The 18,758-nt window shown below is 35.5% G+C and overlaps 1 protein-coding gene across 1 annotated transcript; it reads right to left on the minus strand.

Annotated features, from left to right (window-relative positions):
* Positions 1–7,095: 7,095 nt before the first annotated feature.
* On the minus strand, positions 7,096–7,716 carry LOC112178174. Its single transcript, XM_024316362.1, has one exon. It carries the CDS (start codon positions 7,714–7,716, stop codon positions 7,096–7,098), a length of 621 nt encoding a protein of 206 aa, XP_024172130.1.
* Positions 7,717–18,758: the final 11,042 nt, after the last annotated feature.

Here is an 18,758-nt window from a genome sequence, read left to right on the forward strand (position 1 = left end):
ACGGTTGATAAGATATGCTGCTGATTTTACTGCTTCTCCCCAATAGGATCGAGGTACATTCATACCAAACAAGGAAGCACGAACAACTTCCATCAACTGCCTGTTCTTCCGTTCTGCCAAACCATTCTGTTGAGGAGTATAAGAATTGGAGGTTTGATGACGAATTCCATGTGACCGGCAAAACTCAATCATAGGGCCATTCACAAACTCTCCACCATTGTCAGACTGAAACACTCTAATGGATTGTTGATACTGAGTTGCCACCATTTTGTGAAATTCGGTAAACATTCCAAATACATCACTCTTATTCTTCAGTATTGACACCCATGTCATGCGAGTGCAATCATCAATAAACGTTACAAAATACCGAGCTCCAGAAAGAGAAGGAATTTTCGCAGGACCCCAGACATCGGAGTGAATCTTCATAAAAGGAACAGGACTTTTATTAAGACTTGGTGAATATGAAATACGGTGACTCTTGGCCAGTTCGCAGATGTCACAGTGGAAATCTAAATCACTAACAACTGAAAACAATTGAGGTTGCAGCTTCTTAAGATAACGAAAGGATAGATGACCTAAACGGCGATGCCATAACCATACAGCTTCCTTCGCATTCTCTATCCCGTTGATATGATTAGCATGTCCCAAAAGATGCTTCTGTTTCTTTCCAGTCTCTGTCAAATCCAGATAGTATAATTTTCCCCTTCTAACACCATAACCAAGAATCCGTCGAGTCAGAATGTCTTGAAACACACAGAAAGACGGATAGAAGGTCACAATACATGCAAGAGCTAAAATAACTTGACCAACAGACAAGAGATTATAAGCTAGTGATGGAACAACTAAGACAGATTCAAGGGTTAAGGTATCAGATAAAGCAATAGAACCTTCTCCGGTGACCGGAGTTGGAGTACCATCAGCAGTAGAGACAATGTCTTGAGGGGAACGTCTAAGGTTTTTCAGAAGACTTGGGTCATTGGTCATATGGTCAGATGCACCTGTATCAATTATCCATGTATTATTCAAAGTAGCCTTACCCTTCATACCTGACTGCGCTACATTAGCGGAGGCATTGTCGAGATGCTCTTCCTCTGTAGTAGCAATAGCCGCCTTGCCCGGATTCTTTCGCGGTTTCCTGGTGAAGTCCCACCAATCAGGGTAGCCAATCACTTCATAGCACCGCTCCTTGGTATGACCTACTTCCCCACAGACAACACATTTTTTGTTTGCGTATGGGTTTGGTTTGTCATGAGGACGGCGTGGAGAAGGACCTGAGAAGCCTGGAGGAGGACCTGGTCGGCGTTGAACGGCCATTGAGGAATTTGGGGTTTGTTTGTTTTTTTTTTTAGGTTTGGTTTTTCTAGGGTTTCAAAAATTCAGGGATGGCTTGATTTTAATGGTGGTGGTACGCAGCGGTTTGTGGTGTGCTTTGGGATTCAGGATTCAGGATTCAGGATTCAAAGGATGCAGGCAAGTTCAAAGGATTGAACCTGCTTTGATACCAAGTAGAAAAGAATACTTCAATTCAAGGTTAATTCGATAATTCTATTCATCCCACAATGAGGGTATATATACAAGTACAAAGGAGTAGTCTAACTGTAATAGGAAACAATCTTTCCATAATTACAGGATATCCTAATTAAATAAAATCCTAATTGCATACAGATTTACAGCGATTCTACACTTCTCATTGGAGGTGACTCCAAGACCCTTATTGATTGCATTAACAGCACTTCACCCCCTCCCTGGAGAATCGAGACAAACAAATATAATATTAAGTCACTTGTTGTAAACTTTAATGTTGTTTCCTTCAGATATCTATTTTGAGAAGCCAATGGTGTGGCTGATGCCTTAGCTAGCTCAGGTCATGAGTTCATTGACACTAGGATTTAGTTTGGTATGATCCCTTGTAGGGCTTCCTCTGCCTGCAACCTCAATCAACTTCAGATCGGTTTTAGCATAGGCACTTCTTTGTAATTAATTTCTTTTCTGAAGAAAGAAGAAAAAAAAAAAAAAAAAGAGGGCACGACGTCACTATCTGCTTTTGGATTTTCTTCTTTGGAATAGAATGGCCAGTTCCAATATAAAAGGAAGGAAGGAGCACTCTTTTCGAAGAAAGACACCATCTCAGGGCGTCCAGTCAACAGCAGTGAATAGCCATAAATAATATAACCTCCCAGTTCGTCCATTAATCCCCTAAAACCACAACCAACGTAACCTCAAACGTCACAGAGTATCTCAATCATCATAAAACAATTGCTGTAAATATGCATTAGCCATCCCAGTGACGGTGACGATGAACCCGTTTACAACATTATTGTTTCCAGGCAGCCGACGTTGTCTTCTAGCTCACTCTCAGACGTATAAAGACCCCATTGTGTCTTCCCTTTGTTTCTAGACTAGAACAAATAAAACTCCAACAATTTATGGCTAACGAAGCTCCCACACTTACTCTTCTTATTCGTTACAAGTCGGGAAAGTTTGATCTTTCTCACAGGTAAACTTGCTTTAATCTTTCTCTCCGCATTGTTACATTGGTTCATATTGCTCAGAGCCCAAGAACAGGTTTTGGTTTTCTCATCTTCCATATTTGGAATTTGTGCATTAGTTGGCCATAATAAGATCTGGGTTTTGGTTTGTAAACGCAGAAGATGTTTTTGTGGCAAGTCCCAATTGAACAAGGAATGAGAAAGTGTACTGCTTTAGTATGAAAAAAGTCATGTTGTGATTGATTGATCTAGTTATATACTTGCATAATCTTACTCTACATTATAGAATGATGATGTTGCTAAGACCCAATGAATCTTCGGTTTTGATGAATTTGTGTGTTGGGTCATGATTAGCCACAATATGATCTGGGTTTGGTTGTGTGAACTTGGCAGACCAGGTGTTTGAGGAGAGTCCCAATTGAGAGAATTAGGAAAATGGAAAAGTTTACTGCTTTTTGTGCATTGTAAAAGGATTTTTCACTGATAGTGTAGCATCTTTTTCAACCATGGGTTGTTTGCTTTTTTAGTTTGAGTGAACAATGGAGACGATAATCTGGAACCTTCATCGGCTAGGTTTGTACTCTTGTTATGTAGCATTAGCATATTCACATCACATCTATACTTAAATGACCAGTTGTTTGCGAAAAGTCCCAATTGGTGAACAAAAAATGAAATAGCTGACTGCTTTTGTGTTTTCTCAAATTAGTTTAGCTATGCTCATTGCTCGTAGCTTAGCGTACAGTGGTTCTGTTTTTTTTTTTTTTAACCTATTATTCACTACTAATTTAGCATCTTCTGCCACCATGCATTTGTTCAAGAGTCTTTCTAAATGTACCCAGCATATTTCTATGTAGACCCAGCAAATTTTTTACACCCAATAAAAAAATAAAATTTATAATTATATGCAGTTGCTTTTCCAACAATACCCTTAGCAAAACTCACATGCACCCAACAAAACGTATACCCAGCAAATCTCGAACCCAACAAAACGTATACCCAGCAAAACCTTGATTATCTCCGCATCAATGAGGGTTGCTCCATGCAAGCTGAAGATTGGGGCCTTGTGACTGGACTTCAAATTGCGGTTGATATGCAGATTAAGCATCTAGATGTGGAATCTGATTCTACTATTCTCATAAATCTAATTCAGAGTAAGGATATTGATTTACACCCTTTAGGGACTCTGATTTTGAACTGCAGATCATTGATGAATCACTTTGAGTCCTGCTCCATTAAGCATATTCATAGAGAAAGAAATACGGTGGCAGACATCTTAGCGAAGCATAGCTTGGACAACGAACTAGGAGTTTGCAGAATGGACACAAACCCTCCGTTTATGACTTAAGTTTTGATGGATGATATTGATGGCCTGGTGAGGCCTAGGATGGTTGTAACAGCTTCGGTTGAGTAGTAGTAGTAGTTTCTTTTCCTCTTTTTTTCTGGGCTTAATGCCCCCATGTAACCAAAAAAAAAAAAAGAGGGTTGCTCCAAGATTGTTCCCCAACTGAGAAATTCGTCCAAAGCATCATTATAGACGACTGACTCGGCACCAAGTTGAGGGAAAAGAAGCGCAGTCTCAAACCCAAGAGTATCTCCATCTTAGACTTCGTGGGTTATCGCTATTTCCTTCGCTCTCACCAGCCGACTTCGAAGGTATCCTGCGCTTCTTGGTTTAAATTTCCTTGCACGAGTTCTTTCATTAGTTTAATTTCTTAGTTTAGGGTCTGAATTTCTGGTTCACTTGTTGATATTTTCTTTTGATTCATGGGTATTGTTTTGTTTAAGTTTGCTCTGAATTCAATTTGCTTATGAGAGAGTTGAGCTTATTTTATTTGTTTGGATGATTTAACTCATATTCTTGAATGTAGTTGATGACTTGAGTTTTTTATATTGATTACAATTGAGCCGTGACAATGTTTAGACTTGAGCCTTTTAGCATTGCATTTGCACTTGAAAAAGTAATAAATTCTGATTGAGAACTTGAAAATGGATTTCTATTTTACCTTCGTATAGCAATAGTAATTTATTCTTCTTTTGCTGCTGCTGTTGTTCTCTTCTTTTGCTGCTGCAACATTATTCACATTATGCTGCTGCATCACTTTTCATCTTATGGTGCTTGGTTGCTAATGTCTTGTGCGGGTGTCCTACTAGAGTTTGCATGTTCTTGAGCTGCCCTTTTGCTAGTAGTTTTTTTGTTTTTCATATGTTCTGTCTTGTACAGTTTTTGACTTTGTGCAATAAAATTCTTACTTTTGGTTGGAAGAAAGAAAGAGAAAAAAAAAGAAAAAAAAAAGGGAATGAGGGATTGAGTTAACATTACGAAACTGATCGATACCATATATGCGCACCAAACTATATCTAGGACTTCAAAGTGCTTAACATTTTTTGAAGAAAAGATGATAAGATCAACTGCAAAAAGCTGCAATTATTTTTCTCATCAAGATATACATGGATAAACTGAAAAACACATAAACAAAAAATGAAAAGATCGTTGTCTTTCACTCTAAAACTTGGCAATGAACCCACAGTAAGTGTAGTCATGATTTATAAGTGTAACTGACTACTACACTACTATATTATACTAGCTATGCAGCTATAATAGTCAGAATGCATATGAGAGGAAATTAAAGCATTTAGAAACAAATATTATACATATCAGATTAGCCTAAATGCATACATATTTGGTACCTAAAAAAATATGATTGGATCATATATATATTTTTTTGGTTCGATTCTGCTGTCTTTTCTTTTGGTTTGGTTGAAATCCCAGATGCAGCTTACAAAAGGTTGTCATTTTGGTTGGTCTGGAAAAATTGACTTCATGCCTGACACCATTTTAGTTGGCTCATCCCAGACTTGACATCTCTCTTTTCAAAGTCTTTTTTTTTTCTTTTTAGCATAGTCACACTTGAGTCTCTATGTGAACAATTGTAGCTCCTTTGGTATCTATGTTTTCAACTTTACCTGATAGACATAATTATTTATTTTGTAGTATGGCTAGAGGTCATAAACACCATGATTGCCCCACAATCTCAAAGACAAAAAGGAAATTTTGTTCTCAACCTTCTCAGTTAGAATTAGATGATGGTCTTATAGATGATGGGGTTGATACTGCAGAAGAACAAGCTTTTGAACCATTTACAGATGCAGATGAGCCTCTAAGTGGTCCATTTCCTGGTGGTCCTCTTGATCCATCGGTATTGAAGAGCTTTAAAAGTCATGTAGCAGCTGCCATATGGTTTAATAAGGTATAATTGATTCCTTTATCCTTACAATAGCATTTCATTATATGACAACAGCAAAACTATGCAACATTTTGAAAGTAATTGTCAAACTCCCTAAAGCTAAGGAAAACAGCTTGTTTGGGGATATTTCTTGTGTTGTTAGTTTGTTTCCTGTTGATGTGGAAGAACAGAGAGTAGACTCGGTCCCTTCAATAAATGATAACTCATGCTTTAAGAGAAATAACTTACTATAAAGGTTTCATTTTTGTGGGGAGATGTTCAGAGTTAGGGATGGTTTGAACTCCACGTAGCTCTATTCTGAAATGAATTGATTTTTTTTTTGTTTTGCTTTTTTTGGATAAATGAGGTTAAGCTTCATATATGCAACTAATACTGAAGCATACTTGGACACCATTTAAAGTTATATCATTAGACATCATTACTCTACTTTGTGGTTATGTTTTTTTCTCCTTTTTTTCTCAAGAAACTTCAATTATATATTGAGGTATTTTATTTCTTTATATGTTCATATTCTTTTTCTAGAGTCCAATTCATGTATGACAAAAGTTTTTATTCTTTATTTATTTATTTATTCTCATTAGTTCAAATAACATCCATCCTCTCAGACTCTCCCAAAATATAATCCAAGGCAGCATGTGATACAAAACCCACTATTACCTTAAACTCATTCTTCATGAAGTCATGTCGGACAAATATAAGACTTTTCTCAAATGAAGCCTTTACTTCTGTGTGTTGCAACACCAGTAACGTGTGAATCTTTTTCCATGATGTATCAAAGTTGCACAGACTAGACATCAAATGTCGCTTCAATTTTGAATGAGCACTTTCTGCCCTAGTTAAAAGTACACATGAACAATTTATGAAAATTCAAGTAAATTATATGAAATAATAGTTTATTAACAAATAAAAAATATCAATTGAAAATTACCTGTTTGAAGTCATTGTTCCAAATGCATATAATTGTTCGTCCATGCTTCAACAAATCTTTCCTTATATTCATTCAACCAAGTACCTTTCACATAGGTTAGTACCTCATGATATTTTTTGTAGTCTCTCTCGAACTCATGTAAATGTCTTTCATAGTCAAGTATCGTATCTGAAAAGACCAATGTGTTCCATGCCTGCATCAACTTTTTAAACTTCACTTGGTTATCAACAAGCTTTTTACATTTTCCCAACACTGCCCTATTAATATGCCATCTGCACAATAAATGTTGAGCAGCAGGGAATACCCGATGAATGGCATTCATGAGTGCTAGCTCTCTGTCAGTAACAATCACACTTGGAAGACAGTCTTCATTCATCACACTCTTCAGTTTAGATAAAGCCCATACATAATTTTCTTCTTTCTCAGCATGGATTTACACAAATGCATCATGGAATGTTAACTCTGTAGATGTCACCCCCACAATCTCTAACAATGCATATCGAAACTTATTTGTCTTGTATGTGGCATCCATTATTAAAACATAAGGAAATGCACGTAGCAGATTTACGCTATCAGGATGAGTCCAAAACAAGTCACTCACAATGTTCTCTGTGCCATAAATCCTATGCCATTCCACATAATTGTATTTCTGCAAATTGTTTAGAAGTATTTGCATCTCTGACATTCTAGCTTTTTCAATTACCCTTTGAATATGTCGAGCATTGTAGATTGTCTTCATAGTGCTTAAATTGAGTGGATCATTTTGCTTTAAAGTGTATAATATTTCTTTTGGATTTACCAGGTTTTTTGACATATCAACCAACAAATTATTTTCTTCCTTGGTTAATCGCCCCAAATAGGAATGCCCTTCAGGATACGTTGCAGCATGATGGTTATGCATCCCATTTACAACCTCAAGGATCCACTCATCCCTAGGACCAACATTTTTGCCCTTCAAGCGAAATGGGCAACCACACCTCTTTGTACCACCACCTTTATCACGCTTCTTCTTTTGAGGATTCAAGCAGCTGGCATTAAGCTTCTTCTTTTGCATGCATTCTGAGTCTATGTATTCTTTTGATAAAAGCCACCTCTCTCACAACCAAAAGTTATTCGCCCTCTTTTTAACCTACAATTCCCTGGAGCATTAGACCTCCTAATTACAACTACTATTCCACACTTTCTTCCTTCTTCACGAGTCCAGTTAACTAATTCATTCAGACTTTTGAATACCTGTACAAAAAAATATTTACTATTCAAATTGGAATGGAAATCGAAGTAAAAATTAATCATCTTGACGTTTTACAAGCTACCTACCTCATTAGTTATACATTGATTTGTTGTTTCAAAAACACATTCAGTCCAACCATTGCCACTTTGAATAGATTCAGAATTAATCTGTTAAAAAAGAACACGTCACAGTAATAAATAATTAAGCTATAAATATTTCATATAAAAGGAACTGAAAATAGTAAAAGAATTTGCAAGTAGTAGCATTCGGTGGTTAAGTGCCGAAAATTAAACAAATATTCAGTGGTTGTTGCCCGAATAAAGCAGTGTTATTCGGTGCTTGTTCTCCGAATATATTGCCAAATTTCGGTGCCTTTCTGCCGAAATTTTCTATTTTGTTCGGTGGTATAGTACAGAATATTATAGTGATTTTCGGTGCTTATTGACCGATTATATTGCGATAAACTGCAGTAAAAATTATTTTGTTTTTTCTGGTTCTGTGATAAACAAAATACACAAACCTTTTTTGATGCCTCCGAAATCATAATTGCAGTCACAGCTTTGTCAATATCATGTGTATTAAACCCTTGAAGCAATTATAAAGGAAAGTGAAATTTGGGTTTAAGGCTTTGCTAGAAGAAACAACGTAAACGTAACAATGTAAACACAGTGCACTGCTGGGTACAACTGAACTGCTGGGTATAAATAGAAAAAAGAGTTTTAAACTTTATGCTTTCTTTTGTTATTATTTTTATTTACCATGACTATTATTGTCATTTTGTATGAGGATATAAATGTTTTTTCATGTAAAATTGATTTGCTGGGTCTACATAGAAATATGCTGGGTACATTTAGAAAGACCCTTACTAAGTCAACTTCTATAAGGCTGCAATCAGTTTGAGCTTAATGCTCCTCTAAATAAGTACAACAGAGATACATTCTACATATCTGATCCTGTTCTTGGTTACACTGATGATCCATTTCTTGACAGCACTACTTGAGTTTCCAGCTGAGTATGGGAAGCTTGAACTCGCGTATATATTATTCCTGCATTGGTCTGCTTTAAAGTTTTCTTGTTTCTTTTCTTTCATGGTATGTACAATTAAAATACCAAGGGGCAGAGGCTGGTTGACCAGACTGTAGAGTTCTCAGTTGGTATAGTGTAGTTGTTTGATATTGTAAGTCGTACCAGACTCTTCAAGTGCCCTGTCAAGTGTTTTATTGTAGCTTGTGGCTACGTGAAGATGCAAACTGATTGTAGAAGATGATTTTAATAAAAATGGCCCGTCTTTTGACTTGTACCAACTACTGGATCTCTTGTTCGTGTGTATCTTAATTATGAGAGATACGTGAGGAAATTATAACTTCTGAAATCTGAACTTTGCTGTTGACTATGGTCAACTTGATTTATTTTTCGCATTAACTTGTAATTGAAAATACTTTATAAGGTCAACTAAATGTTGAGAATCCATGATAGTCCTATAACTTTTACTCTTTGCATGATCATGATTCTTCATCATCATATTGGTTCAAAGCCCCATATGAAGATGAAGTTTTATCTTTCCTGGTGATTGGTGAGCTTTGTGGCCAAGTTTTTTTTGAAGTTTAACTTAGAAAGAATTTTGGATTGCGAATTTGGGCAGGTCTAGACTGTGGAGAGACCAAATAAATAAATAAATGATAAAAAAAGAGAAAGTGAGGGTGTAATAGTCATTTCTGTGTGAAAGGAATGTCATGTCAGCAAGATAACGGAATTTTGGACAGAAAATTGATGGTAGGGATCTTTTGTGTGAAATTAGAGAGTTCAGGGAGCATTTGGGTGAAATTGAAACGTCATAGACTGAAACGTCGAGACCCTATAAGTATAGAGAGTAAACAGTATTTTGTCCTTAAATTTATTTTAAAAACAATCAAGCTTTTTTCACCACTTAACATTGTGAATATCATCCTGCAATTCTTAGCTTCTAAAGGACTGAAATTGTGCACTGTAAAAAGGTAAATTTTGCATATTTTTCTAGGTTTATTTTCCGTAATCTAGCTAGGATAGAATTTCCCGCAATCCTTTGGGTATGATACTCTTACTTTCTCTTACTAAAACTTGGCCTTTGACACTTGAGAGTAGGGTATATCATACACAAATTTGCACACATTTTATACTAATGTTGTCTCCAACAAGTATTTGGCACTGTTGAGAGGCATTGAGGTAAAACTCAAACCCTAGCTTAGGTTTCCATGGGACTAGAGAACCTATTCTTAGTTTACCTTTACTTTGCTTTCTTAGTTTTGTAGTTTTTTTGTTAGTTACTTATTTTCAAAATTTGTGATAAGTTCTTTAGTTAAGTAAGTGGAAACTTGTGGTAAAAAAGACTAAATTGAGCTTGTTGAAATTGGAAAAATAATTTTGCCTATTTACTATGTGCTTATTACATATTGCAAGTTCACGTTTTTAGTTTGTTGAAATTGGTTGTTTAAAGTAAAAAGTTGTAATAGCGGTAAAATTGGACTAATTGGATATAATATCCTTGTAATTCGTTATTAATTTCTTGAAATTTTCTGGAATTAATAAAATGTTCGTTAGTAAGATTTCGTGGTTCGAGGGTGGAGCGAAAGTGTTTCGGACGAATAATTACTCGAAACGTCTTATTTTCGATGAGTCATGGGGTTGACTTTTTATTCATTGAGTCTCTCCAAAAACGTCCTTTCCAAAATCGTAGAGCGCGTCGATACGAGTTTGTGGATATGTGGAACGCGAAAATCGGAGTTCGTATGATGAAGCTATGGCCATTGGAAAAAGTTTCCATTTTGGTTATAAATAGAAAAATTTGGGAAAAATATCGGAAAATCCTAATTTTCCAAAAAACGAAATCCGGATCCGGGATTCTCTCCCAAGCCGCGTCCAACCCATTTTCGTTTTTCGATCATATCTTCGTAGTTCGGCTACCATCGGTCCCATTCAAACCGCCACTTCATTCTCCTTCGATCTGTGGTGGTGGTGGACGATGATTCGCCACTAGGATGACGCAGCAAGGTGGCGGTGGGTTTTCGGTCCGCTGTGATATCTTCATCCTCCGGCCACCTATGGTAGCTCCACCAGTCATTTCTGGTCAGGAGACGTTGATCATCCTCTCCAAGTAGCTTGAACCAATTCGATGCGAGGAGGAAGAATCAATCAAAAATTCAAATTCGGGTTTCACCGATTTCTTGAGCTTTCGAGGTAAATTCCTGTCAAATGGCTTAGATTCTGACTTTGTGCTAGTTGTGAAAGTTGTTGTACATATTGAGATGAACTTTTTGACATAGGTTTCATGGCCCAATTTGGGGGTTGCCGGTGGCGCATGGAGCCTAAGCTCAGCCACAGCGCAGAGCATCAGGCTAGGTTTTTGGGTTCTGTTTTCAAGGTTGTCACCTACTCGTCGATACGAGCTAGTTGATATATCATGGGGTCATGTTGTGATTATTCAAAGCATATGCTAGATTTACGTAATTTTGGTTTTCTCGGTTTGTGATCCTTGAGGATCCGACTGTTGAATTGTCTTATAATCTTGAAAAATTGATTCTAGAAGTGTTCCAAAGACCTTGGGATGTCTCAGATGAAGTTTTGTCTCGATTGACGAAATCTTCGATTTTTGGTTCAAGTGCTCAGTTCGAACAGTAACTGTTCTTGTTTTAATCGTGTACTAAGTTGAGACCTTATTTTACTTACGTGCTTGACCTGAGAGGGTTCTGTACGTTATCTTGGCTGTGAGAGAAGACGCAGCTAGATTTAGATGTGAGCAATCTCACATGGTTCATTTAGGAACAGAATTCACTTATTATTTTGGATTATTATTCACTAAATTGTGAAATTAATTTTTGGAAATAACTATTTGTTTTAAATTATATGAACTTGATCGTGTACGGTTTATAGGTAAGTTAAAATGAGATTTTAATTATAAAAATGATTTTCTTGAGTTTTGCGATTGTGGACTATAGTTGGTATTAGTGCCATTCCTGAGTGAATGACTATTTGTGTGTCTATATATATATATATATATATACATATTTACATGAAATATATATGTTTTGGTGGATTTTTTGTGATGCAAGCAATGTTTGTGAGTGAGTTCATCTTATTGTTTTGGGGGATGACTTTTCGGGAAACAATATGTTGTGGGAAATGGTATTTTTTATTGTTTTGAAAAGTGTTTGATTTGGGAGTCACATGTTGTGATTTCTCCTTTTTGGTGATTGAGTGACATTTTGGGTCCAGTGCGATTCGTTTAAATGTATCCGGGGTCACAGGTTGTGACTTCATGCAATATATGGGGAATCACGCCTTTGGTCGGGTGAGTGGTTACGATAAGTTAAAACTCTAGTTTGTTTGCCAATGTACTGTCATAGGTATAACTTTGTGTTATGACACTTATGGGTATGTGTTTTTAAAAGAGAGTTTCAGGGTGTACTTTCTTTTATTGTCGAGGTTGGATCAGAGTTTCATATTGAATTATTAGGTTGACATTTTATATGATTTTGTCACGGTGTGACTGATGTTGTTTCTTTTGGGAAAAGAATATTGTTTTTTTTTTTTTAGGAATCATGGTGTGTGTTTCTTTACCTTGAGTTGAAAAGGTTTTCCTCAGGATTTGTGTGTGTTGCTTCCTTAACTTGCATCGGTGGATTCCTCGTGATTTTGGTGTGAGTTATTTTCTTCGAGATGAACGGTTTGCCTCGTTATTCGTCTGAGTTGTGTGGTCTTTGACTATTTGTATTTGAGTTTACTCATACAAGCTTTCAAAGGCTTACCGGGTCTGTTGTATGGCAACTCGGTGCACTATTCAATGGTGTAGAAGTTAATCCTGCAGGTTTGGGTAATCGCGGGTGAGGCTGAGTTTCTAGTAGCAGCTGTACGGGTAGGAAGCTATTTTGTGGCTTTACTGTTGTTAAGCAGTGGCGGAGCCAGGAAGTTTAGTTCACTGGGGCACCAAAAAAAAAAAATACAAAATATTTAAATGTAATTTCTATATTACAATGGTAATTGCCCTCAATGAAATTTCATATTTTGAAATCCTTGCATAATAGTCTCATTATCTATGCTAGTAAAAATGTCTTTCTCAATATATGAAATCAAGCAATCATCAGTAAACTCGTGAGCTCTAGGTTGACAAGGACCTTTTTGTAGATAATATTTGCGTACTTCATTTTGAACATTCGGATGATAAGTTGAAATTGGAGGACAATTTCCATGATCAGAAGGATATTTTTCATTAATTTCGGGACAAGGCTTCTCTAAATTAGTATCATTCTTCTTTGTTTTTTTTTTTTTTTTTTTTGCGGGAGATGAATCTAATGAGGTATTTATACCCAACAACTCCTCAGCACCATGATTTTCTTTTATTTTAAAGTATCTTAACATATTTGAATGAAGAATAGAGTAGTAGTACGAATAAAAAAAAGTGCTCTTTACAAAAGAATTGATTGAGAATTGTTACTTGACGATATATATATATATATATATATATATATATATATATATATATATTACATGTTATTAATGTAATAGAATATTTTTTTTAATCATTTTCCTATTAGACTTAAAAATCTGTAAATAATAAGGAAATAAGAATCATTAATTGTAATCAATTTTATTATTGATATCAAAAAAATTGGGAAGAGAAAAATGTGATTTATATCACACGTGGGAGCCCACGTCCCAACAAAGAAAACAAAGAAGAGCACGTTGAAGGCTTCTGAAAGTGAAAAAAAAAAATATAAATATATATATATTAAAAACCTGATATTAATATAATATTAATACTATATATATATATATATATATATTAATTTTTTGGTGAAAATGTGAGTGGGGCACGGGACCCACTGGGACCCTGCCTCCCTCCGCCTCTGTTGTTAAGACTTCTGTTGTGTAGTGAGCTTTAATGGGCATTTACTTATTATTTTGCTATGCAACTTAATTAATAAACTTGTGTAATGTAATATATGACTCTACGGAGTGAGTCTGTATTGACATGTGTGGACTCAGTGTATTTTGTTGCTTAGTTTAAATGGAGAAAAAGTTTCTAAGCATTTGGGCGATTTGTTGAGTTATCGCGTTCGGGTTGTGACATTGGAGCATATTGTACTTGTGAAAGTTAGTCTTAACTACTCACTCTTTTTGCTTATACTTGTTCCAATTTAGCTTTCTGGCTTGTTAATTTAAGATTTCTTTGAATTTGTGTAGGTCCTTTAATTTCACTTCTCTTAGAATTGAATTTAATAAAAACTTGTGATTTAGGAGTCCATATTTGTACCGCCGAGCTTATTCACTCTTCAGAACCAGACTTATCCAATTGAATTAATTTGAGGAGTTACCGAAAGGTTGAGTGGTAGACAATACCCAAAGTTGGATTTATTTTCCTTTTAAGGTAAATTGGATTGAGATTTTACCTTTTGTAACGTATTGGTTTATCACTTCTCACAACTAGGCTCACCTTAGTAGAATAGGATGTCTAGGTAAGAGGCCAGAGATTTATCCTGGGTGTTGTGCTCTAAGTGAGTCTTGCTCTACCAAAGCAGCGCAAACTCTTACTTGATCGTATTTTGAAAAGAGTTACCGAACGGTTAAGTTTCGAACCTTGCGCTTAGTTTGGAACTATCCCAAACATTGCGCTTAGTTTGGAATTCCGCCAAACTTAATTTGGAACTACGCCATATTCGTTACACCTAATTTGAAATTATGCCAGTTCAGAATCCTTGTCCCTTTCGCTTTTCTACTTACAAGTTCTAGTTTAATGGTGTCTCTAAGATATTAGAATCAAACTATAACTTGAAGTAGAAAAGCAAAAAGGGACAAAGATTTCTAATTTGGTGTAATCTTAAATTAGGTGTAATGAATTTGGTGTAGTTCCAAATTAAGTTTGGCAGAATTCCAAACTAAGAGCAATGTTTGCATGGTGTAGTTGCAAACTAAGCACAAGGTTCAACACTTACCTGTTCGGTAGCTCTTTTCAAAATATGACCGGGTAAGAGTAGGTGTGGCTTTGGTAGAGCAAGGCTCACTTAGTACGCAGCACAACACTTGAGATAAATTCCAAGCCTCTTACCTAGACATCGTATTCTACTAAGGTGAGCCTAGTTGTGAGAAGTGATAAATCAATACGTTACAAAGGTAAAATCCCAATCCAATTTACTTTAAAAGGAAAAGAAATAACTTTGGATGTTGTCTCACACTCAACCTTTCGGTAACTCCTTATGAAATAAATCAATTGGACGAACCTAGTTGTGATGAGTGAATAAACTTAATGATACAAATATAGACTCCTAAACCACAAGTTTTTTAAATTAAATTAAATTCAAATCTAAGAGAAGTAAGAGAAGCGAAATTAAAGGACCATGACAAATTCAAAGAAATCTTAAATTATCATGACTAAAAGTGAAATTGGAACAAGTATAAGGAAAAAGAGTGAGTATTTTTCACAAGTACAATATCCTTCAAGTTGATCCAAGTTACGACTAAAATTTCCAAATAATATTGGCCAAAGTTGTACTTTTTGTCGAGAGAATTTAGAAACTCATTACCATCTTTTTAGACAATGCCCTTTTACCCAAGAAGTTTGGCGAGGCACCCCACATTGCCCAACCTTGCTCAACTTCCTCTTACCCCTCAAGACCCAGGAATCAGCTAAAGATAAAACGGGAGCCTCCTCCCTTGAATAGTGTGAAGCATAACTTTGATGGTTCAATTAGACAAGGCCAAGATGCGGCTGCCTCCAGATTTGTAATTAGACATGCAGAAGGATATGTGCTAATTGCTTTTGCAAGCTGAACAGTCAGGCTTAAGAGCTGCAGTTCAAGTAGGCTACAATGAACTTCTCATTGGAGGTGACTCCAAGACCCTTATTGATTGCATTAACAACACTCCCCCTCCCTGGAGAATCAAGACCAATATATATAATATTAAGTCACTTGTTGTATTTTGAGAAGCCAATGGTGTGGCTGATGCCTTAGCTAACTCAGGTCATGAGTTTATTGACACTAGGATTTAGTTTGGTACTTTGGTATGATCCCTTGTAGGGCTTCCTCTGCCTACAACCTCAATCAACTTTAGATCGGTTTTAGCAGAGGCTCTGCTTTGTAATTTCTTTTCTCAAGAAAGAAGAAAAGAAAAAAAGAAAAACAAGGGCACGACATCACTATCTGCTCTTGGATTTTCTTCTTTGGAATAGAATGGCTGGTTCCAAGATAAAAGGAAGGAAGAGGCCAATTATTACTCTTTTAAAAGAAAGACACGATCTCAGGGCCTCCAGTCCAATCAACACTGGCAGTGAGCTGCCATAAATAATATAACTTCCCAGTTCTTACATTAATCCCCTAAAAACCAAAACCAACGTAACCTCAAACGTCACAGAGCATTTCAATCATCATAAAACAATTGCTCTAAATACGCATTAGCCATCGCAGTGATGAACCCATTTACAGCATTATTGTTTCCAAGCAGCCGACATTGTCTTCTAGCTTACTCTCTGACGTATAAAGACCCCATTGTGTCTTCCCTTCGTTTCCAGACCAGAACAAATAAAACTCCAACAACTTATGGCTAACCAAACTTCCACACTTCCTCTTCTTACTCCTTACAAGTTGGGAAAGTTTGATCTTTCTCACAGGTAAACCTGCTTCTTCTTTCTCTCTGCATTGTCACATTAATTGGTTGATATTGCTCAGAGCCCAAGAACAGGTTTTGGTTTTCTCATCTTCCATATTTGGAATTGGGTCATTTTGTTTGTGCATTAGTTGGCCATAATATGATCTGGGTTTTGGTTTGTAAACTCAGAAGATGTGGTTTTTGGAAACTCCCAATTGAACAAGGAATGAGAAAGTTTATTGTTTGACGCATGAAAAAGTCTTGCGTTGTGATTGGTTGATCTATTGAGATACTTGCTTAATTTTACTCTACATTTTATAATAATGATGTTGCTAAGACCCAAAGAATGTTGGGTTTGGATGAATTTGTGTGTTGGGTTTATGATTTGCCATGATATGATCTGGGTTTGGTACGTTGTGCAAAGTTAGAAGACCAGGTGTTCGAGGAAAGTCCCAATTGAGAGAACTAGGAAGCTGAAAAAGTTTACTTCTTTTTGTGTATTGTAAATGGAATTTTTCACTGGTAGTCGATCTGGTAGTGTAGCATCTTCTTCAACCATATAGGTTGTTTGCTCTTTTAGTTTGAATGAACAATGGAGATGATAAGAACCTTCATTGGCTGGTTTGTACTATTGTTATGTAGAATTAACATATTCACATCACTTCTAAACTTAGATGACCGTTGTTTGCGGATAGTCCCAATTGTTGGACAAGGAAAATGAAAAAAGTTGACTGCTTTTGTGTTTTCTCAAAGGAAAATGATATGTGGCCTCAATGAGGCCTAAGATTTGAGGCTTCAATATTAGGTGTCATATCATGTCACCTACACACATCATCTATTTATAAAATCATGACATGTAATTTTTGATAAAAGGACAATCTTATCCTTCCAAAATCTAATTAATCTAAATTATTTTGGCTTTCTTCTAAACAAAAATTATTTTGGTTTTTTTTTTTTTTTCATTTTTTCTTTTCATTACACTTATACTTAGATTTAAACAATAATTTTTTTTTCTTCAATCAAGAGTAGAAAAAATTTCATGTAATTCATGATCAGTTAATAGATTTGCACATACGTACACTCGATCAGTAGATTTGCATAACATATGTATATGAATTCAACCTTTGTTGGGTTCCTGTAAATTTTGAAAATATAATGTGAAAAATACATATTCATAGGATTATATATATTCTTTTGTTTATTTTTTTTCTCTCTTTATGTAGCTAGTGTTTCACGTTATATTTGAGTTTATTATTTTTTTCCCTTATATTTAGATTGTAGATGATAATTAATGGCTTGAATTTTTTCTTATCTCTTAATTTAGACGTACGTATTTTCCAAATTCAATTTATTAATGTTTTTTTTTGGATGAAATTAATCAATATTTAGAAAGAAAAGCCTATTTCTTGACTATATTGATGCTATATGGAAAGAAAAATTATAGGAAATAATTTAATTAAATGAAGAAAAATATTTGTCAAAGGATTTGTAGACATATCTCTTAAATTAATACATAATTAATAGTTAATCTTTTTTTTTTATCATCTAATTTAATTCATTAATGTAATTGATTCACCCCCAAACATTTAGAAGGAAATATAAAGGATAAAGTTGGTGTTGCAATAGTATGATGTGGCAAGATTTATTATGTAAAATTGAAAATAAAATTTGTATTTGCTTACATGACATGACACCTAGGAATTAAGGTCATAAATCTTAGGCCTCTTTGAGGCCCTATATCATTGCCCTTTCTCAAATTAGTTTAGCTATGCTCTTTGCTTGCAGCTTAGCTTACATCACTTCAAACGTATTCTGCCATCATGTATTTGTTTAAGAGAGACATATTTAATCGCAGTTGTAATTTAATAATTGAGTAGAGACTAAAATTATCTTTTGACATTTAAATTGATAATTGAGCACATAAATATTTTATGAAGTAAGTGAGCTCTTATTAGGCTAAATTTAGGCATTTGGGCATTTGGTCAAGAACCCTTTGGCCCCGTTTGGATGGCAGGAAATCATGGTATGGAATGAGAATTAATTTCATTTTCCATGGAGAGGTGTTGTTTGTTTATAATTAGGGATTAGAAAGGAAATAAAAAATGAGATTTGACTGGAAATTGACTCCCTCATAAAGCCTGAATTGAATTACCTAGTAAGGGGTGGTATTCTAATTCCATTCCTACCATCAAAGGCAAAATTACATAAATTATCCCTCTAAAAAATTTATATTCTCTTGCAAACATTCC

Source organism: Rosa chinensis, chromosome 7 (assembly GCF_002994745.2).
Source record: "Rosa chinensis cultivar Old Blush chromosome 7, RchiOBHm-V2, whole genome shotgun sequence".
Taxonomy (NCBI): Eukaryota; Viridiplantae; Streptophyta; class Magnoliopsida; order Rosales; family Rosaceae; genus Rosa; species Rosa chinensis.